Source organism: Arachis ipaensis, chromosome B3 (genome assembly GCF_059453495.1).
Source record: "Arachis ipaensis isolate K30076 ecotype BB chromosome B3, ASM5945349v1, whole genome shotgun sequence".
In the NCBI taxonomy this organism is placed as follows: domain Eukaryota; kingdom Viridiplantae; phylum Streptophyta; class Magnoliopsida; order Fabales; family Fabaceae; genus Arachis; species Arachis ipaensis.
Genome location: NC_142438.1, coordinates 64,796,552 through 64,819,383, shown reverse-complemented (window position 1 = coordinate 64,819,383; position 22,832 = coordinate 64,796,552). Strand labels below are relative to the sequence as shown.

At 37.7% G+C, this 22,832-nt stretch overlaps 1 protein-coding gene across 7 annotated transcripts in view; it reads right to left on the bottom strand.

Moving 5' to 3' along the window:
• AIR9 (Outer arm dynein light chain 1 protein) overlaps positions 1-14,001 on the bottom strand; it is a 32,510-nt gene extending 18,509 nt beyond the window's left edge. For all 7 annotated transcript variants that reach the window (XR_015907190.1, XR_015907191.1, XR_015907189.1 and 4 more), the window contains exons 1-12: positions 12,779-14,001; positions 12,233-12,304; positions 10,231-10,296; positions 10,060-10,131; positions 9,875-9,940; positions 9,708-9,770; positions 9,545-9,610; positions 6,558-6,657; positions 6,052-6,386; positions 5,827-5,941; positions 5,112-5,232; positions 4,791-4,966 (exon numbers count right to left, since the gene is read on the bottom strand). Coding sequence is in view for 3 of the 7 variants with exons in the window: in XM_021118950.2 (XP_020974609.1) it covers positions 4,791-4,966; positions 5,112-5,232; positions 5,827-5,941; positions 6,052-6,386; positions 6,558-6,657; positions 9,545-9,610; positions 9,708-9,770; positions 9,875-9,940; positions 10,060-10,131; positions 10,231-10,296; positions 12,233-12,304; positions 12,779-13,567 (2,041 nt within the window). In the remaining 4 variants the exon portion in view is untranslated. The remainder of the gene's footprint in view (positions 1-4,790; positions 4,967-5,111; positions 5,233-5,826; positions 5,942-6,051; positions 6,387-6,557; positions 6,658-9,544; positions 9,611-9,707; positions 9,771-9,874; positions 9,941-10,059; positions 10,132-10,230; positions 10,297-12,232; positions 12,305-12,778) is intronic.
• Between the last annotated feature and the right edge of the window lie 8,831 nt (positions 14,002-22,832).

Sequence of the window (22,832 nt, the reverse complement as noted above, 5' to 3'; positions counted from 1 at the left end):
TGAAGAGAAGTCGGACGATATTATTGTAATTAGGATTAGCAAGAAGGTTATGATAGTTAGTTACATGTCTAACACAATATAAGTCATGTAATAGACTAATTTTTTTTTTGGTGACTGAAAATATCAACAAACAAAGAAACAAAACACAGCCAAGCCAAGCTAGCTAGAACCCGTTGCCTCTTGCACTAGGTATTGCTCCAAATCTGCACCAGGTTTGATCCAAGAAACATGAGCTGAATCACTTCTAGCTCCGGATTTAGCCAACCAATCAGCGACACTATTAGCTTCCCTTCGAATCAGATGGAACTGGACCTCCCAATCTTTGGACAAAAGATCTTGGAGTTTTAACACAATATCCTTCACCTCATGTGTTGTGTGGCTGGTGATGTTACTCAACACAAGATAAGCATCGAGCGAGTCTGTTTCACAAATAACCCTCTGGCAACCAGCTTCCCAGGCTAACATCAGCCCCTGCCAAGAGGCCATCAGCTCACAACGATAAACAGACCACAAAGGAAGAGCACCTGAACGGCCCAACACCCATCTCCCTCTATCATCCCTCAGAACACAACCAAAACCAGCTCGCTGGGCTCCCTGAAGAACACTCGCATCATAGTTGACCTTGTAGGTGCCGTTGGGTGGAGGCTCCCACTTAAATTTCCTTTCAATATCTGAATAGATAATCCGGTTGTAATGAAGGTTTCTAAGATCAAAGCTCATATTTCTAGCTAGGATCGCCACTTTCTTATCGGACCAAACTTCATCTGGGTTGAAAACCTCATGACATCGATGCCTCCATATCCACCAAATTCCGGATGCGAAAAGGCAGCCCATACTAGATATGCCCTGTTTAAGCCAAGGAGTTAAATTGGACAATCCTCTAGTCTCGCTGAACGAAGGATCAATGATATTCCAAACAGCTTTGGCCCTATCGCAATCTCTAAAACAATGCAGAATTGTTTCCGAATGGGCACCATACCTCTTACAAATATCACTAGGTGTTAACTTGCGCTTGAACCGGATCGCGTCAGTAGGGACAGCATTGTGAAGAGAAAGCCAAAGCAAGAATTTGATCTTCTCCGGGATGAAAGGCTTCCATATCCAATTCCAATCTTCGCTTTCATCCCATTGGAATTTTCTTTTCGCCAACCAAATATATCCACTTCTAGAAGAATACTCTTTTGTTGCGGCAGCAGCCCAAATCCACCCTGGGCCATAGTGGTTGTTACCAGGAACAGGCAACTCAATTAGGGACGAACGGATATGATGAGGAAGAGGAGAATAGAGGTTGCTAAGATCCCATCGACCATTATAAATAACGTCATCTAGAGAAAGGTGGAGGTCAGTTATATGAACATATGGAATTAAGTCTGCAAGCTTACCCAAAGGAGACCATTCATCAAACCACAAAGATTGATCCAAAGTACCACAGCACCACGCAAAGCCCTCTTTCAAGCTATTGAACGCTTTAATCACACTTTTCCAAACGTAAGAGGCCCCAATAACCTCCACAAAACCTTTCCCAGCAGCCAGATACTTCTTGGTTAGGAGTTGTACCCATAGTTTCTCTTTGCAGTGAAGAAGTTGCCAAACAAGCTTTCCCAGAAGGGCAATGTTTGCACACCTAGAGTCCCTCACCCCTAGGCCTCCATGTTTTCTCGGTGCGACAACCTTAGTCCAATTCACAAGGGGTAGTCCCCTCCCATTAGTCTGACCCTTCCAAAGGAATTGTCTCATCATCGAGTCAATTTTTTCACAAGCATAAGAGGGAAAAAAGGCTACTTGCATATTATACACTGGGATGGAAGTCAATACCGACTTAACCAAACATAACCTTCCTGCCTTATTAAGAAGCCTACCTTTCCAGCTAGCTAGCCTCCTTTGGACCTTGTCAATAACCTCTTGCACCATCTTTTTCGCCGCTCTATCATGGCCTATGTTTACCCCCAAATATCTGCCTATGTTCTGAGTTAAGTGAATCTGAGAAACCCTTGACAAGACCTCCTTCCTCCGATGAGTGATGTTCTTAGAGCATTGAGCCTTAGATTTAGCCAGATTAACTTTCAATCCAGATGCCTTTGTAAAGAGTTCAAGAACCTGCATAACCATTTCAACCTGCGACCTTGTTGCTTTGCAGAAAAGGAGAAGGTCGTCAGCAAACATAAGGTGTGAAATCCTAGGTCCCCCTTTGGAGATGGCAACAGGCACCCAAGATCCATTAGACACATAATGAGAGATAAGGCACGCCAATCGTTCCATACACAAAACGAAGAGATACGGAGATAGAGGGTCACCTTGTCTTAGCCCTCTTTTAGAATTAAAATTCTGTAATCTCTCGCCATTCCATAGGATTGAAAGAGAAGAAGAGCAAACACACCTCATGATTAGGCTAGTTATATTCTGAGGGAAGCCAAAACTAGTAAGAGTATGTTGAAGGAATCTCCAATCTACCCTATCATATGCCTTCTCTAAATCAATTTTGAAAGCCATAGTACCTTTCTTGGACTTGGTCTTGCGCATAAAATTAAGGATCTCTTGCGCAATAAGATATTCTCGCTCGTTCCTCTCCCCGGGATAAATCCACCTTGAAGGGGACCAATAACCTCTGTCAGGAAAGGGCGGAAGCGATTAACAAGGACCTTAGTTAAAATTTTGTATATGACATTGCATAGGCTTATAGGCCTAAATTCTTTCATGGCCGTCGGCCTGTCCACTTTCGGGATAAGAACAATAAGAGTCTCAAAAAAGGAAGCATCTAAAACTTCACCTGCGAAAGCTTTACACACAATCTTCCAAACATCCCTTCCCACTACGTCCCAATACTCCTTAAAGAAAATAGCTTGGAAGCCATCTGGTCCAGGTGCCTTGAAGGAGTTCATCTCCATAACAGTCCTCCTCACCTCCTCAATAGAAACTGGTTCAGAGAGAAACTTACAGGCCTCTTGACTAAGTTGCGGCAGGGGAACCCCGTTAAGAACACCAAAATCCACTTCCTCTCTAGAACAAAAGAGTCTTTGGAAAAAATTATTAGCTTCCTTTCTCAAGGAGTCCTCGTCATTCGACCAAGTTCCAACTTCTAACATAAGGCTATGAATTTTATTTCTTTTCCTTCTAACAATGGTTTGGAGATGAAAGAAACTGGTATTTCTGTCTCCGAACTTGACCCATTTTTCCCTAGATTTTTGATACCAGTAAATCTCCTCTCTTAAGAGGACAGAATTTAGCTCTTGTTGAAGTCGTTTTTCTTCTTCCCTCAAACTAGGGTCATCACTAGACTCCAAAGAAATCTGGACTCTATTAATATTTTGCTCAAGCTCTCTTTTTGTAACAAAGATGTTGCCAAAAACTTCTGAATTAAATTTTTGAGCATCTCTTTTCACAGCAGTCAGGCTTTTAGATACATTCGGAGACCCAGAGTCCCAGGCCTTGTGAACCACTTCACGGAAGAGGGGATGGGTGGTCCACGCCGCTTGGAATCTGAAAGGACAGTTTCTCTTCCTCTTGTTCATACCAGCAGGATTACACATGACCAAGATAGGTGAATGATCAGAGTGATACCTTCCCAAAATTTCGCAAAAAGCCTCAGGATATAGCAGACGCCAATCTTCATTAAGAAAGGCCCTATCCAATTTTTTTGCTACATCTAAGCCCCCCTTAACTCTCCTGTGCCAAGTAAACTTCCTTCCCTTCGTACCCATATCCATAAGTCCGCAGCTATCCATGGCAGTTGCAAAAGCAAGAGATCTGTTAGCGTTGAAGGCACCCCCTTTCACATCTGTTGAGACGAGAACTTCATTGAAGTCTCCAAGAGCAATCCAAGGGCAAGTAATAGAAACAGAGAACTTTTCAAGATATTTCCAAAGGGTTCTTCTATATTGCACCTGAGGATGGGCATAAATAGCGCTGCACACCCACACATTAGATCCTTTTACCACTTTGAAGGAGACACAATGTTCAGTGATATCAAGAATTCTACTTTCCTTCCAAGACTCCTGTACCAGTACCCAGATACCCCCACTCTGGCCCCTAACCTCAGAGATGCCAACACTACTATACCCGAGCTTCTCCCAAAAAGATTTCATCTTATCAAAGACTATATGAGTCTCAATAACAATAAAGAAGGTAGGATGATGAATTTTCACAATCTCCTTGAAGTGCACGCGGGCTAATTTACTAGATGCCCCTCTCACATTCCATGCTAAGATGCTTATGTTTTCACACTAATTGTAATCATCATTTTCATTTGAGAAATTTATTTCCACTTATTTAAATATTTTCCTTCAAATATTTATTTCCTTTTTCATGGTGCCATGAAATTCAACAGAAGTTATTTTATATCCTTAAAGCTTAAGTGTAGCAAGCTTAAAACTTAGTAAGCTTTACCTTGTAGAGAGGTGCAAGTGCAACAAATAAAGAGAATATCCCATTATATCTCTATCATATCTCAAAATATCAAATATCTCTAAGGATTGATTGTTATTTTATGATTATTTCCTCCTTTAACAAGGATTATGGCAAATACCTTGTATTTCTACAACACCACATAATATAATAGCAACATATTTCATATTACTCAAGACTTTCTATTCTTCCTCTCCTAACTAAAAAAACCCATCGTCTCAACAGTCTCCACAACCTTTTGTGGCACTAGAATCTTCTTTACCCCAACCATAGCTTCTCCAAACCACAATCACCAGCCTCCTCTAGACAAGTTTCCTCACAAATGCTACCAAGCATGATTCAAAAGAAGCTCAAACATTAAGATAAAGATGATAAAATTTAATACATACCGGCTTTTATAAAATCTGTATATTTATATTGAGGCTCTCCTTTAGCACCTTCCTCTGTTACTGGTGTGTACATGAAAACCAAACTTGAATCAACATCATCTAAGGTTAGCAGATACTCTTCATCTTCTGCCCCAGCAATGACTACAGGACTGCTGTTCCATTTCCTCCGCAGCCAACTATATTAAGGAAAGGTAACAAAAGACATGGCGGAGTTGCATTACACAACTTTCTCAACAGAACATATATTTCATCATTTACACAGATGCAGACCAACACATGGAACCTGAAATGCAAGTACAGATGTAGAGAATGCCATCTCACCTAGCAACACCTTTTCCTGGAGTCCCACCACACCATGCAACCTTCGCACAGCCCTTGATGATACTTCCCTCTACTAGTTCTCCATGAACTTCAAGTGTTACAACCTTTGGAATTCCACTTCCTTGTGAAAAGTAAAAGCATAGAATAAGAAATGCATGAGAAATATACATGCTAAAAAATTGTTAAAGTACAGAACATCAATATAGAAAGAAATCATACAGCTCCTTTTTCTTTTGCCAGAAAGAATCTAAACAGGTAAGCAAACATATAGTTATCGACAGCGCCAAATAGCAGCACTATTGAGGCAAAAGGTTGTGTTTTAGAGTTGAACATCCAAAACTCTATCTTCTTGTCATTTGGCACAAATAAAGGCAATGTCACAGCATTGCATCTATGGTGCCCCTCCATCACTTTAAACCCTTCTCTTTTTTCGTTTTGCTTGCAAAATTCTCTTTGTCCTCACTTCTAGTTTGCCATACTAACAAAAGGGGGTGTTTCTAGTTTTCCCCTCACAATAGCTCACCTTCAAGCAACAACACAATAATTCAGGTTTGGAGGAGCTCATCCGTTCCCCAAAAGCAAAGTTACTTATGTTCATACTTACACAAACCAACTTCACAAAGACAGCTAGGATATCCCACAATTCTCTCCTGACAAAGGCTATTCTATATAGGACATGTTAATAACTATCTGTAAGGATATAAGACAGGTCTACCTCGTGAAACTGCAGGAGAGACGGCAAATATAGAAGGATACTCTGTCTCGCCTAAACAGGGAGTGCATTCCACTTTCAGAATTTTACCAATGTCATCATGCTTTGGCCAGTAAATCTGGTAATCAAACACTTTATTGAGAACAGGGTATCGGACAAATATATTTACAATAACAAAAAGAGAATAAAACATAAAACAATTTAAGGTAAATGTAGTCAACTCATTACCTCACCAGTAGCATCTGGAATAGAAACAAAATTTGAAAGTGTTTTGTCACCAGAAAACCATTGATATTTTAAGACTAATGGAGAGTCCACACTCACTGCACCATCAGGAATAACCGTGAAATGACAGTGACACACATCTTCTTCCGACGGTTTATCAATGGAGGCTTCTTTGAGGAGGAACCCAGGAGGGATATGATCTTTCCATTTCTCTGCTAGAAAACGGAAAGTTGACTCTGCAGCTTGCTCAGGGCGACCAAACTCCCAACCATCTCTGATACATAATGCTGTTTGTGCAGGATATCGTTTGGCTAATGCCATTTCCTCACGAGAAAGATCTGCAAAACTTCTTCAACTTATATTAATTCGTAGGATAACTCACAGACAACAGTAGATAACACATACAGTGGGTAATATTCAGGGAATAAGAATCAAGAAGTTTTAAACAATCAATTCCAGTCCTAACAACAGTAGATGATAAAGGGTAATGAAAAAGTTACCACCCATACCTCTATCGTTATATTTTTTCAAAGTGGGCCCAACTAGCAATATCGAAGCAGCTTCTAAATGAGGCATCTTAAGTATAGGATTCTCCTCCACACGCAAATGCTACGATACAACAAAATCATTGGAAGTAACCAATCAGTTCACATTTTTACTATACATTCATGTAGTAATTTTCACTGATCGCAATCTCTAACATTGGATGTTGAAAATACTGGTATTACACAATTTACAAGTGCAGCCAATGATTTAAAAGTTTCAAACCAGGCACACCACACACGTGCACCAAATGTTTCTAATGGGAGCACATAATGGCTGACTGTCATATTACTCAACTTTTTCCTTTACGGGAAAATATTTCAACTGCATTTATAATTAAGTCAAACATCCATAGAGATAGTATTTTTAATATTACGAGGGAGGAGGAGAAAGTTAAAGAGGGGGGGGGAGACGAAATACCATTAACACCAAGCGAAGAATACCAAAAGCAAAGGAAAGGAAAAGCGATCCTCCTAATAGATCCAAAACAGAACAAATTAGCTTAGCTTTCTAATTGGCACACGTTTGAGAAGGAAAGTCCTCTAACAAATCAATGAACTTTGCACCAAATTGAGGTCTATAAGGCTCTGAGATATAACAGAAGGTAAAAGAGAATTGAAGTAGAATCAGTATAGAAATTTAGTAGGAATCAGTAGAAGATAATAGAAATAGAAGAAAAAACAGAATCACTGAAAAGAGAGTATTAGTATGATAGTTCCCCAATTAGTGAAGAATTCTATTATGTAAGTGTGTATGAGCATATAAGAAATAACCACAATGATATTTGGCATTCGAGAGGCCAATTTCCCCCTCAATTCTCACTCTACTTTTTACCTACCCTTCTCCTCCCTTTTCTATTTATATACTCCTCTCGCCTCCAACAACTCCCTAAAACTCACTTCCCCCAAAAACTCCCTTCAAAATGTTGTTCTTCAATGCCTGAAAAGTAGATGAACCATTCGTGAGACCGAAAGGCATTACTAAGAATCATATTGCCCCTCATGGGTCTTAAATGCTGTTTTCAGAATATACTCCTGCTGCATGCGGATTTGGTGGTAACTGGACTTCTAATCAAGCTTCGAAAATACCGCAGCCCCAACAACTTCATCCAATAACTCATCTATAATCAGAATTGGAAATTTATTAGGTACTATAATGTTTTTCAGCACCCTATAATCCACACAAAACCGCCACCCACCGTCCTTCTTAACCAAAATAACAGGACTAAAGAAAGGGCTCATGCTAGGCAGAATGATATCAATTTGCAAAATCTCGGCCAAAATCTTCTAAATTTCAGACTTTTAGCCATCCAACCAGAGCACCTAACACCACCTCAGGCTGACTCAATTCCATAAGTGCAGTAGGTTCCACTAAGAGTGCATTGGACTCCAATGAAGTCTGTTCAATCTTGCCTTTCCATCATCACAGCTCTACAGGTTTCCTCTCTTTTAACTTCAACAAATACTTCCTCAATTGAGGGTAGGATTGCTCGTCCAATAACTTTACCATGAACATCATCTAGCTCCACATTGAGTCCTGCAAGAAATTGAAACATCCTCACTTATTCCACTGCTTGTTAGTGATGTTTAGCATCAACAGTTGAATTCTACTTGTAGGTATCGAAGTGGTAAGGGTCCTTGCCACACCCACTTCGTTCTATGGAAATATTTGGTGACACTATCACCCCTTGTCGAATGTCTCTAACTTGGAGAGTGAGATGATAAATCTAGGATTTATTCCCAAAATCATATGTAATCTCCTTTACAATATTCCACAATTCCTTGGAGGTCATATAATACATATAGTTACAGCTGATATCTTCCTCCACTGAGTTCACCAGTCATGTCACCACCATGGAATTTTCGGTATCATACACATTATATTGCCTGTCAAAGACACCAGGCTAGCTTCACTCCTCAATGAGGTATCCAATCTTCCCTCTTTGATGAATGTACATCTAAACTGATTGGGATCACATATGGTAGTTCAACCAATTGAATCGCAATGTGGTGATCTGAATTAAATGGGAGTCACCACCAACCAATACCCGTTGCTCATATTTTGAATCTAATAGAGTGGGAGTGGCAGTCTCCTATCCATAATTAATGGTTAAGGGTTAGCCATGGCTATAAATCAAAGGCATAGTGCAAAGTCCTGCTCTGATAACACCTTGAAGTGTTTGAATATTGTGTTATGTCAAATGTGCAGAAAATCATCCTCTTTAGAGAGGGATTACAGAAATAGAAACAACTAGAAAACAAGAAAATACTAGCCTAAAATAAAAAGAAAGATTTCTAATTCTAATCATAAAACCTCCTAAAAATAAGCTAAGCTAAAAAGGAAAGAATATCACAACAAATCATATTTAGGAAAAAATTCATTAAACAAATCACGGAATCTGATTAGATTTGATGTCCTTGACATCCGGTCAACAATTAGTATTGATCCAATTAAGAACTGCAATCCAAGTAAGAGATTTGACCCTGGAGAGAGATTTAAATTTGCAAACAAGTTTATCGATGTTTATTGTTGGTTTTCAACAAGGATTGGATTACTCTTTTGACATCCCTTTGTTCATTGCAAATGGTCAACACTTAACAGTTCCATTATAATTGATAGACATCAGCATGCTTTGTTCCAAATTTTATCCTTAAGAAGAAAGGAAGGAGGGACAACCAATCACACCAAACGGTAAAATAGAAAGAACCCAAGCATCACACCACAAACTATACATTTTCCCTAGTTGATTTTCTTAGAAAACCAATAGTTCATTTCATCACAACAATACAAAAACTAAAAGTATAATCCATATTCTAATATTCTATTGTCTATGACTCCATTCCATATATACATTGAGAGGATGACATTTCACACAATAAATAAGAACTTTGTCAAACAATAGGACTAATTCATACACACAATGCATGATATGCTTAGGCCATGTTATACTAACCTCAAGAACAGGTAAATATGGGAAACCCTTAAGAGTGGAAATTCTGTTTTTGCTGGCAGCTAAGACCTGCACCAAAGTCCAAATACATAGATTAATATATAATCCAATGTGTGTGTATATATCTAAGCCAATATATTGTCACAACTGAATGAAACAAAACAACCTGCAGTCGAGGTTGACTTGCCATAGTGAGAGATTTCAATTTATTTTGAGCTACTGAGAGGAACTGCAAAAACAGAATAAAATCAGAAAGTTTATAAAACACTTAAGTTGACAAACGAGTTAAGACATGATTAAAATCATGAAGTTTGCAGAATTATTAAAGCTTGCCTCCAAGTTAGGAAGTTGCGGGAGACTTGCCAATGATGTAATTTGATTTCCAGCAAGATAAAGTTGCTGCAGAAAAATTTATCAAGTAACAATTAACATTGTAAAACTTTTTCCAAAAGCAGCAATATGACAAACACATTACACATGCATACAAAAATACAAACCCAAGAAAGAAGGCAACACACCTGCAGTACTTTGCAATTCTCAAGAGGCTCAAATCCAGGCCCTTTAAAGTCATTAAAACTCAAATCAAGAACCTGGCAATAAATAATTCTTTTAAGCATTTAGAAGATAACAAAAATTCTCAAACAAAACCTCAAAATCTAAATAAATTACAAATTAAAAGTATACAAAACCTTCACTCTTGTCAATATTTCAACTCCGTCCAATGTAGAAAGGAGATTGTCACGAAGATAAACAAACTGTCCAAAAAAATTAGAAGTTAATCAATAGAACACATTGGGGTACATAAAAGAACATAAAAGAAATAAACCAAAATTCTACAATTAACACTATGTAGTCCATGAGAGCAAGGCAAAATGGAAAACTTATTTTCTTTTCTGATAAGAGAAAAATATTTTTGAGATGAAGATAAGAATGATACAAGAAAATGTACCAATAACATAGCATCCCAATCTCCAATCCATACATGTTTGAGAAGTAAAGTCTGCTAAAATGTCATGTCATTTGCACCAAATAGACACCAAAGACCTAGCACTAACCTACAAAACTTGATTTTTGAAATTTATTTTGAAGGTGTGGGAATTGTGACCCGACCAGAGACTTCGAATAGTTGTATAATATAGCACAATCGTACAAAGATTTGGCCTCCTTTATTTTCAGAAAACCGAAAACCAACAAAACTAATCAACAAAACTGATGTAAGGTCACAAGGCACACAGAACAATCACCAAATGTAACAATGTATTCAGTATAAGTTCAACCACATGACAGTAAAAGTGAAAACAGACCTACTTTTTGAAAAACCCAAAGTCTTCCAATTTCCCTAACACCTCAATCTTTATTTCACAATCTTAAAGAACAAAAACCTAAACCTGTTGCCAAATACAATATCAACTAACCAAAATCATCTCACTAGGGCCAACTGTTCAATGTGTCTAAGACCTGTTAGAAAGTGCTTTGCTTCATGTATTCCAGTTGTTCAGTAATTAAGAGAAAAACAAAAATGGACCACCAAGAAAAGTTATGCTTTTTTTCACAACTTCTCTTCCTAGCAATTAGCAACTGAACAATTTGCACTACTGTTTCTCAATACAAACTAGAGTGAGCTCAATCATAACAAACAACTTTCATTCCAAATAATTGTGTCCATTAAATATCAAGAAAAATGGAAAACACTAATTAATTCATATGTCATCAACTGATGAACCAAAGCATTGCCATAAGAATGCATATTTGTCCTTTTTCTCTTTTTGAAAAAAAAAAGTATACTAATAAGATTGAAAATTACAATGTAGGAGAAGGAGAAGAGATCCTCTATACAAGAACAAATAAAGTAAAGAAGGCTAGCAATGGAGGACAACATTCCAATCTCACAACATATAAGATGGAAACTCCTCTACACAGACTATGTGCTTTACACCATACAGAGGCTAAGCATCTAATCTATCCCACAAAACATCTCCGTCTGAAAATTTGTCATGGAAAGTGCAAGAATTGCACAACAACCAAGTATTCCAAATGATAGCATATATAAAGCACTGCCACAAGGATTCAGCTGCCCCTCTCTTCCCCAACCTCAAACATTGTCAAAAGAATCTAACTTCAGGTTACCAGACATACCCAACACTGACCAAAAATGCTACACCTTACTCGTACATATAACACTAGAATATGATTGTAAATTTGATTGTCTTTTTCTGGTTAAAATAGTAAGCAAACAATCATTCTCGGAATATATTGACATTTGTCAAGATGAAATCTTGAAAAGAAAAGCAGCTCTACCAATAAAAATTACAGTTTTCTGCACCTTTTAAGAAGCACAAAAGTGTTCTTTGTAAAATAATCAATTAAGAATGGAATATAAGAGTGATCAACAATAATAAAACCTAAAATGTGCTTTCTATAGTTCTATCAAATTGTAAAACAAATTCTATCTTTCACAAAAATGTCTAAAAGTAAATAATTTTCTGTATTATCTTATAATATAATTTATCCAAGCATATTCAGGCACACCCTCCTTAGAACACCACCTGTGATAAAAAAAAAATAAACAAAAAAAAAAATCTGACAAACGTAGCTAATATCTGGCATGAGTTAAGATTTCAACATAGACCATCAAAAAAAAATCAGAACATATATCATAATCTTAATGAAACAACCAAATGACATATTTACCTCTAAGTTTGAGGACAAGTTTAATCCACTGGCATTCAGACTGCGAACTCTGTGTCCCCTAAGATCCAACCTCTGATAATAAAATATCACAGATGGATCCTGAATTAGATAACACAGTACGAAGACTAGAAAGTTCCATCACAGTATATCACAAAATTATAGGCAGGGAAGAGATTGAAAACAATAGTTCAGCATCAAATATACAAGACACACTACAATTAGGCCCCCCCAAGAGATATGGAAGCAATTGATGAGACCATTTCACAACATGTATTGGCTCAAGTATGGCAAACATCAACTAGCATTTGCAGTTTCATAGAGGTAAAGTATAATGATTCTTAGTCTGACAGTCTAAAAGATTACTGTACAAGCATTAGATTTTTCCAAACACAACAGCAACCATACTTTCATTCACATACATATAATTCTCTCTTTCGTTGCCAATTGCTGCACTTACACATTAGAGTTAACAGAAATTCATTCACTGAGGAGAATCTAAATACTTGTGATATCACCTAAAAGTATTCAAAAAGACACGAGTCTTACCACATCATCATTGGCCTTATTATCAACCTGTGGAAGAACAATAAACCGTGAATCCCGGGTATCAGGCGTGCCTACTTTCCTCCTCCGAGACAGGCTAGAACTCCTATCAATTGAGGTGGCCGTTGAAGATAGAGACCCTGCTCTTGACCCGCTGGAAACCGAAGGCGACCGCACCACTGATGGTGATGAAGCCTGCAAAACCATCCTCCTAGAAGAACCACCATGGCCGCTGCTGGCAGTACTATCCACCGAAGAACGAACACTCCTCGACGAAGAAACCGACAATGCCGGCCTACTCAACGGCTTCTTGACAACATCCACCTTACTCACGGAAGTCCTCAAACCTAGTCCAACCGGTGATCCAAGTGCAGGCTTCGCCGCAACTCCAGCGCGAGGTGAAGAAGTAACAGAATTTCGCCGGAGCTCCGGCAATGACCTCCGCGTCATTTCGGTGCTGCCCTTGACGCCTGCAGCAGAATCTGCACCGGCTTTCCGTTTTTCATCAGAGATAGACGGCTTCTTCGGCAATCCACCGATGCTGTTTCGCCTTGGCACGGAAACCGAAGAAACAGAACCGGTGGATGAACTTGATCTCTTAGCCGCCAAAGCCGAAGAACCCGAACCATTTCGAGGTTCCGTTACTCTCTTTCTTGCGGGAACTGAACCGCCAGTGTTCGCGGCAGTTTTCGAAGAAGCTCGTTTCCCTGCTTCCGAAGAGGCCTTTCTTTCAGCAGTTTGGGGATTTTCTGGCTTTACGACTTCGCCTTGATGCTCTGAAGGCTCCTCCATTTATAAACAGCGCTTCTGAGAAATTTTCCACAACTGAAAAATAAAATCAAGAAAAGAAAAACATGGAGAAATGCAGGCTTGTAAGACTTAAAATGAAGCGTTTATAAAGAAATGCAGGCTCCGCAACAAAACGGCAGCGTTTTGGGTAGGATCTAAGAAGAACAATGCTTGTTAAGGGTACTATAACTACAGGTAGTAGGTGAGTGAACCGTTTTATGTTTTGTTGTGACCAAACTAGAACATTAGAGATCTAGGATTAGAAGAAGACGCAGGAACTGAAACCGAGGCTGAGTCATAGAAAGAAAAATTAGGAAGAAGAAAAGGAAGACTGGAAGAGAGTGCGAAGTGCGTAACATAGCCAGGGAAAAAGCAGAAAAAGGTTGGGATGGGGGGAGAGAGAAAGAGACAGAGGAGCTGGAACCAGTGAGAGGTGTGAGACTGAGAGTAAAGAAAAGGGAGCAAAAACCGAAGAAAAGGGACCCATATGGGACCCATTTGGGGGTAAAGTGGAGTTTTAAAAAATTTTAAAAGCTATCTGTCCATCACACCCGCGAATTGAAGAGCGGGTTTGGGAGACGACATGGGGCAGTGGAAGCTTAAGTTCAATAATTTAGTCTCATAATTAGCGTAAGATATAGGTTCTTTTCTAATTTTCACACATTATAATAAGAAATTTGGTGGTACGTGAAATCAACCCTATTTTATTTTATTTTATTTTATTTTATTATTCTTTAAAATATTAAATATTACACAATGCTAAGTATAAATATTTTATATTATAAATATAAAACAAACATCATTAAAAAGGAAATTTAAGAGATCTCAATATCACATAAATAAAGAAATGTTAGTACTAATAAATTTTACTAAATCTAATAAGAAATTAATTACTATACTTTGAAGTTTGAACAAGTTTAGATAGGATTAAACAAATAGAATAAAAATTTTGAATTGGTTTCTAACTATTTTGTTTTGAATAAATGAATTTCTAAAAAGAAATAAAGAAAATGGTTTTTATTCTTAATAGACAAATTAATCTATTATTTTTATAAATATTATATGAATTTAATTTTAGCACATTATCACTATAAAGTTATTTTACACATACATCTAATCATATAAAATTATATTAACAAAAATAACTTATTTTTATATTAATCACATAAATGGTCATTTAAAATAATAGATATAATTATACAACTGTATAAAATATTTTATACTATCAGTACATCAAAATTAAACTCATATTATATAATAAAAAGATTAAATTATCTAAAATTTAAAATATTAATTTATTAAGTTTTTATTCCAAAATAGTTTATAAAAAGATAAAAATCAATTTAAGATTCCATTTTAATGAAAATTTTCATTCCCTTTAATCAATTTACCTTTTTATTAAATTTAGATTAATACTCTAAATAGATTCCAAATGAATTTTTATTTGGAAGCATTTATTTCAAAAAAAAAATATTAGAATTTGTTTTCCTCAAATTTTGTATTTTAAGATAGATAAATAGATTTTTCTACCACTTTGACCTATTTGCAACGAGCAGAGAGATCTAAAGTAGCAAGCATCTCGTCAAATAGCTGATGTACTTATCACATTAACACATATATATCAAGGCTGAAAACAAATAAATCAATCTATCTAACATAATAAAAATCTTGTAAGAGAAACACATAGTTTTTTATGATAAACACAAAAAATTTATAAGAAAATCATAGGAAAAAGTATGATAATAAAAGAAGCATAAAAAAAAACTTAAAAGAAGCAGCTAAAAAAAGCTCTAGATAAAAAATACAAAAATTTTATAAACAAAAACACAAAATTTATGCATTTTTTATTTTATTTTATTTTTTCTTTCTCTTCATTCCTTTTCTTTTCTTTTCCATCTTCTCTTTTTTTTCTCAAGGAAAGAAAAAAAAATAACCACAAAATGAGAACAAAAAATGTGAAAGAAAGAAAGAAAAAAAAAAGAAAAAAGACTAAAAATATAGGAGACAAAGTAACTATTTTTATTGTAGAAAATGAAGACCCAAAAATGAAAAAAAAGAAGAGAATCGAGTCATAATTTTGTTTTAACAATAGTTTTTGTTTGTTAACATTTTGGATTAGTGACTTATTAGTCTAATCTGATTGAACTTAGTTTAAAAAATACTTAGCCAAGTAACATGAATAATTTCAAAAATGTTTTGAATGTTCAATTTTTATTTTGAAGACTTGAAATAACCTTCAATTTTTATTGTATATTTGATAAATCACTATTTTACGGTTTATTTTGTATTGAATTGAGTGAATTTTATCAACTATTCTCACACTTATTCATGTAAATTGTATTGTTTTAAGTTTCCTTTCTAATTTTGTGCTATGATTGAAAGCATGTTTCTTTGACCTTAAATTTGCTAATTTTAATCATCTCTTATTACCATTTGATGCCGTGATATGTTTGTTAAGTGTTTTCAGGATTTATAGGGCAAAAATGGTTTAGAGGATGGAAAAAAAGCATGCAAAAGTGGAAGGAACGCAAGAAATTAAGGATTTCAGAATCTTGTAGCAACACGCACGCATGGACGACACATATGCGTGACTGGTGCATCATACAAATGACGCACACACGTGGATGACGCGTACGCGTGACCAGTTCAATATCCAGCGACGCGTACGCATGGTTGACACGTATACGTGACAGAGTGTCACGTGCTGCAATTAACAGAAAACGGTAGGGGCAATTTCTGGGCTATTTTTAACCCAGTTTCAAGCCCGAAAACTTAGACAAGAGGCTGCAGAGTGGAGTTGGAAGAATGAATCATTCACTTTTCATTCATACACACATTAGGTTTAGATGTAGGTTTTTTAGAGAGAGATGCTCACTCCTCTCTCTAGGTTTTAGGGTTTTTTGTCTTGTTCCTTCTCAAATTTAGATTTCTAGCTTACTTTAATTTAGTTTTCTTCTACTTTTAGTTGTTCTAATACTTTAGTTTATCTACTTCTCTTGTTGATTTCTTTATGTTGCCAATTTAGTTTATAAATTCTTCTTGTTCCTTTAATCCATATTAATGCAATTTATGTTTTCATGTTTATGATTGCTTTCTTTAATTTGTTGTTATTGTTTCCTCTTGCAATTGTTAGTCTTAGATTTTGCTATGTCTTGTTAGTTTTCTATGTTTCTATTTTGTGCCTTCCAAGTGTTTGATGAAATATTTGGTTGAATTTTAATTTAGATTTTTATGTTCTTAACTTGGATTGATCAATTAGAGACTCTTGAGTTATCAAAATTCTCTTGTTGATTAGTAATTGAAGATTGTCGGTTAGCTTGAACTTCACTAAATCTAGTTTCTTCCTATGAGTTGACTAGGACATGTGAACTCAAGTTGATTGTATGCACTTGACTTCCCTTCATTGGTTAGAGGTTAACTAAGTGAAGGCAATTTACATTTACCATCACAATTGACAATGATAATAAAGATAGGACTTCTAATTCTCTTTCCTTGCTAAGACCTTTCTTAGTTATTAGTTTATTTTCTTGCCACTTTACTTTCTTGTTTCTTATTACAAAACCCAAAAATATACTTTTTCATAGCCAAAAAATAACCAACTTCCCTGTAATTCCTTTGAGAGACGACCCGAGATTTAAATACTTCGGTTAATTTTATTGGGTTTGCTTAAGTGACAAACAATTTAAACGTTGACCGAAGATAATTTGTTGGTTTAGAACTATATTTGTAATGCGTTATTTTTGTGAAAATTTTTACCGACAATTTTCCTCTGTCAATATTCTAATGTCATCATCATTTTTTCTTTTTGAGATTGCAAACTCTTTATTGCTAAATTTGGATATGATTAAAAAAGATAAAGTGCATGAAATTATATTCTTTTGACAATGAAATTGTATATTATTTTGCTAAACTCTACTTAGACACGATGACGTTATATTATTTCTCAATTTTGGCTTATAGAAATATAATTGAGTAAAAATTGAAGTGAAAATGTAAAAGTTACGAGCAAATTGTCACGGTTTTGGACACGCTCCAACGCTACCGTGCCGACACTCAAACTTATTCAACCTCTTGAGCTAACACCAAGTCAGCCTAACCCTCAATATTTAGCAAGAAAGCTAAGAACACAAGAGAACACAAGAGAAAGAAAGTTTTGGTGGAAAGAACACTCTATTACTCAAGTGTTTATTACAAGTGATTCACACATAATTCACACTAACTCTCACCTCCTATTTATAGCTATCCACCTCCTTAATGGATGGTTAGGATTAAATCTAATCAATGGTCCATATTAATTATTTAGAACCTTCATTACAAATATCTATCCCACTACAACTTTCTAAATACTTCTAGATTCTTCCATACTACTCTTCATACTCCTATATACATTCACACTCTTCTAGAATACTCTATGATCTTCTAGAACCTTCTAGAGTATTCAGGAACCTTCTAAGACATTCTAGAACGTTCTGGAACCATCTAGAGCATTCTCAAACACTCCAAAAAATTATTCAAACACTGTTAAATCTAATCTTCTAAAATTTACCGTGACATTCTCCCCCACTTAATGGACAAACGTCTTCGTTGCGTTCTGTCATGATAACGCTCTAGGTGTTCTGGAAATTACCACAGATTTTCACAATGCGATGCGATTAGCTAAGATCTCTTTGATTTCTTTATCAAAGGATCTAATCACCACAGGCGGAGTACGACTCGAGTCACCTCTACTCGATTCATCTTGGTCTTTATGATATGGTTTAAGCATACTCATATGGAAGACCAGGTAGATCTTCATAGAGGGTGGGAGTTGTACTTTGTAAGCAACCTCCCCAATACATTCAATGATCTCAAATGACCCTTCGTATTTGCGGTTTAAGCCCTTATGAACCTTGCGAAAGGCTTTGAATTATTGTGGAAGAAGTTTAATCATTATCTTATCTCTCACTTGATAGCTCGGATGCTTCCTCTTCTTATTTGCCCATTTTTTCATCCTCTTTGCAGCTTTGTCAAGGTAAGAACGAGTGACATCTGCTTGTTCTTCCCAAGACTTAATCATATGATAAGCTCTAGGGCCCTTCCCTGAGTAAGAGGAAGAAAGAGAGTGAGGTGTAAGCGGCTGTTGTTCAGTCACAATCTCAAACGGACTCTTCCCTGTAGATTCGCTCCTTTGCAGATTGTATGAGAATTGAGCAATGTTTAGGAGTTTTATCAAATCCTTTTGATTAGCGCTTACGAAATGCCTCAACTAATGTAAGGTCCCACATCGGTTGGGGAGTGGAACGAAGCATGCCTTATAAGGGTGTGGATACCTCTCCCTAGCATGACGCGTTTTGACGAGTGAGTGTGGGGGGTTTCGGCTAGCATCCCTATCGTCAAAGGCAAAACCGTGAGGCCTTGTGTGTCAAAGCGGACAATATCGTGCTAGCGGGTGATCTGGGCTGTTACAAGTAACACTTAAGTAAGGCATTCACTCTCTCAATCTGTCCATCGATTTTAGGATGGAAGCTTGTTGAAAAATGAATCTCCGACCCAAGGAGTTTGAACAGCTCCGTCCATAGTCGTCCTGTGAAGCGTGGATCTCGATCACTAATGATGCTCTTAGGCAATCCCCAATATTTCACCACATTCTTGAAGAATAGTCGTGCTGCCTCCTCTGTAATGCAATCAGTAGGGAACCCCTCAGACTTCGGTAAGGCAGAGATGAAATCTAGATAGACACTTTCCCACGGTCACCTTGATGGGGCAGAGGTTCCAACAACCCACTTAGTGTCTTATTTTCAATCTTATCTTGTTGGCATACAAGACAAGTCTTCACATAGCTCTCCACTTCATCTCTCATATAAGGCCAATAATAAGAAGATTCAATGAGTGCCAAGGTCCTTCGCTGACCTTGGTGACCAGCCCACTTGGTGTCGTGGCATTCTCTCACTAATTTTTTCTTAGATTTTCCCATTTAGGGATGTATAATCTTCTCCCTTTAGTGTAGAGAAGGTCGTCTTCTAGCCAAAATCTTTTGGTCTTACCTTCTCTAGCCAACTCCACCAACTTCTTGGCTAATGGATCATGATGCAACCCTTCCTTGATGGTATGCACAATATCTCTTTCGACCATGGAAATGGCTACCAACTCAGCCTTGCGGCTCAGCGCATCTGCTACCACATTAGTCTTGTCAGGCTTGTATTCAAATTCAAAATCAAACTCAGCTAAGAAATCTTGCCACCTAGCTTGTTTGGGACTTAACTTCTTCTGAGTTTGGAAGTAGCTTGTAGCCACATTGTCTGTCTTGACGATGAAGTGTGAACCAAGCAAGTAGTGATGCCAAGTTCTCAGACAATGCACCACCGTGGTCATCTCCTACTCTTGGGTAGTGTATCGCCTCTCTACATTATTCAATTTGCGACTCTCAAAGGTAATAGGATGTCATTCTTGCATCAGAATCCATCCAATAGCATAGTCAGAAGCATCAGTGTGGACTTTAAATACCTTTGAGTAGTCGGATAGTGCTAGTACTGGTCCTTCTGTGATAGCAGCCTTTAACTCATCAAAGGCCTTTTGACACTTCTTTGACTATTCCCAAGAGTGATTCTTCTTGAGAAGATCAGTTAATGGTGCAGCCTTAGTGGAGTATCCCTTGATAAAATTCCGATAGTAATTAGCCAACCCAAGAAATGACCTCAATTTAGATACCTTGTTTGGCGGCTCCCATTCTTTGATAGCCTTCATCTTTTCTTAATCCATGCAGAGAGTTCCATCTTTAAAGATATGTCCCAAGAAGTGGACTTCGTCCCTTGATGTGGAACACTTTTCCTTCTTCATATATAGGTTATTCTCTCGCAAGATCTTAAACACGGTTCGTAAGTGTTCCACATGTTCCTCCAAAGTATTGTTATAGACAACAATATCATCCAAGTAGACCACTACAAACCGATCAAGGTAAAGTCGAAAGATCTCATTCATCAAGGTACAGAAGGTCGCAGGAGCATTGGTCAAGCCAAAAGGCGTCACCAACCACTCATACAATCCATACCTCGTGACACACGTAGTCTTAGGCTCATCACTATCGGCAATCCTCACTTGGTGATATTCTGACCTCAAATCCAGCTTTAGGAACCACTTGGCTCTACCAAGTTGATTAAGCAAATCGGCTATCAAAGGAATATGGTATTTGTTCTTGATGGTTACCTTGTTAAGTGCTTGATAGTCGATGTATAGTCTCAGTGAACCATCATGCTTCTTTTGGAACAAGACTAGTGTGCTATAAGGTGCCTTCGATGGACGAATGAACCCAGTATCTAGCGAATCCTTGAGTTGCTTCTTCAACTCCTCATGTTTTGGCGGTGCAATCCTATAAGGTGTTGAGGCAGACGACTTTGCTCTTGACTCCAATTCAATCTTGTGATCCACCTTCCTCCTAGGTGGTAGTTGTTTTGGCAACTCGGGAGGCATCACATCTTTATTTTCTTCAAGGACTTCCTTGATTTCGGGAGGAACGTCTTCTCTTTCAAGTGTTGACTCCTCTTGTAATAGAGCCAAATATGTAATCTCTCCCTTTTTGAACCCTTTCTTGAGTTGTATAGCAGAGAGTATCAGTGGTCCTCTAGCTTTAGAGACTGTAGGGACCATGCATGGAGACCCTTTCTCCATGAGCATACTATGTCATAGTATGACATAGGTATTATATGTGTCTTCCTTTGTAAATCAAGCCCAATGACTATTTTGAAATCGTCCATGGGTGTTACTGAGAAATCCACAAGACCCTTCCAAGAATCAAGAGTAATCTCAACCGCTTTTGCTACTCCCTTAAGAGGTTCACCCTTGGTATTCACGGGTTTGAACTATCCATTCTTTTCGGTGATCTTCAACCCAAGCCTCTTTGCTTCATCAGGCGTGATGAAGTTGTGTGTAGCACTAGTGTCGATCATAGCCATGACGGGTTTTCCATTGATAAAGGCCTTGACATACAACAAGTCTTTCTTTTCTGCGGTGCTTGTCTCTTTGCCCTTCACAGCATTCATGAGTTAGATAGATCCAACACACTCATTTACTTGAGTTTGGGCCTCTTATTCCTCGGCGATAGATGTCAGAGTCCCTAGCTTGGGATAGTCCTTCATTTAGTGTGGTCCCTTGCACACGAAGCATCCTCCTTTGGGCACGAAAGCCTTCTTCTTTTCCTTGTACTGTTTCTTTGAAGAGTATTTTCCTTTCTTCTTGGTTGAGAAACTCTTCCCCTTGTCTCCCCCACCTTTAGTAGAACTAGGCTTGGAGGAAGACTTGGGTTTAGAGTCTCTCCTATGATACGCAGTGAGTGATTCGGCCACCACGATGGCCTCATCAACATCCTTAACATTCGTTTTTTGTAGTTCTTGTTTTGCCCAAGGTTGGAGTCCATCAATGAAGAAGAACAATGCATCCTCTGATGCTAAGTTGGGAATTTGAAGTGTGAGAGTAGTGAACTCCTTTACGTAGTCGCTAATTGTACTCTTGTGCTTCAACTCTCTCAACTTCTTTCTTGCTTCATAAACCACATTCTTAGGGAAGAATTGTCTTTTCAATTCCCTTTTGAAATCTTCCCATGTGGCTATGTTGCAAGTACCCTTCTCCATATCTACGCATTTTTTCCTCCACCACAAAGTAGCATTATCAGAAAGGTAGAGAGCTGTAGTGGGTACCTTTATTGCTTCTTCGACCACCCCTTGCCCTTCGAAGTACCTCTCCATTTGCCATAGGAATTTCTCCACCTCTCGAGCGTTCCTCACGCCCTTGAACTCATTTTTCTTGGGGAGATCAATCTTTGTTGTCTCCCTTATAATGGTAGGTCGAGATTTTGCCTCCTTGAACCAAACTCGAACTTCCTCAAATAGTTTCAAGGAATTCCCAAGCTTCTCTTCGATTTGGAGCATGCTTTCTTTGAAAGCATCTAGTTCTCCTAATACGTGAGCCTCGAGGGTCTCCTTATCATGTTCTATCCTTTGGAAATGCTCATCCATAGAGGATAGAACATTTTCCAATACAAAAACGCTCTCTTCTAAGAAGTTAGAGTCCTTACCTCTAGGCTCACTTGAAGAACGGACCTTCTTACCTCCCCATTGAGAAGGAATAGCATTCCTTCCCCTTTGAGACTCAACATGCTCCATGGTTACACTAGAAGCCATACCTATAAACCACTTGTGCTCCCTCTCGAACCCTGCTCTGATGCCAAATTGTCACGACCTTGGACACACTCCAACGCTACCGTACCGGCACTCGGACTTACTCATCCTATTGAGCT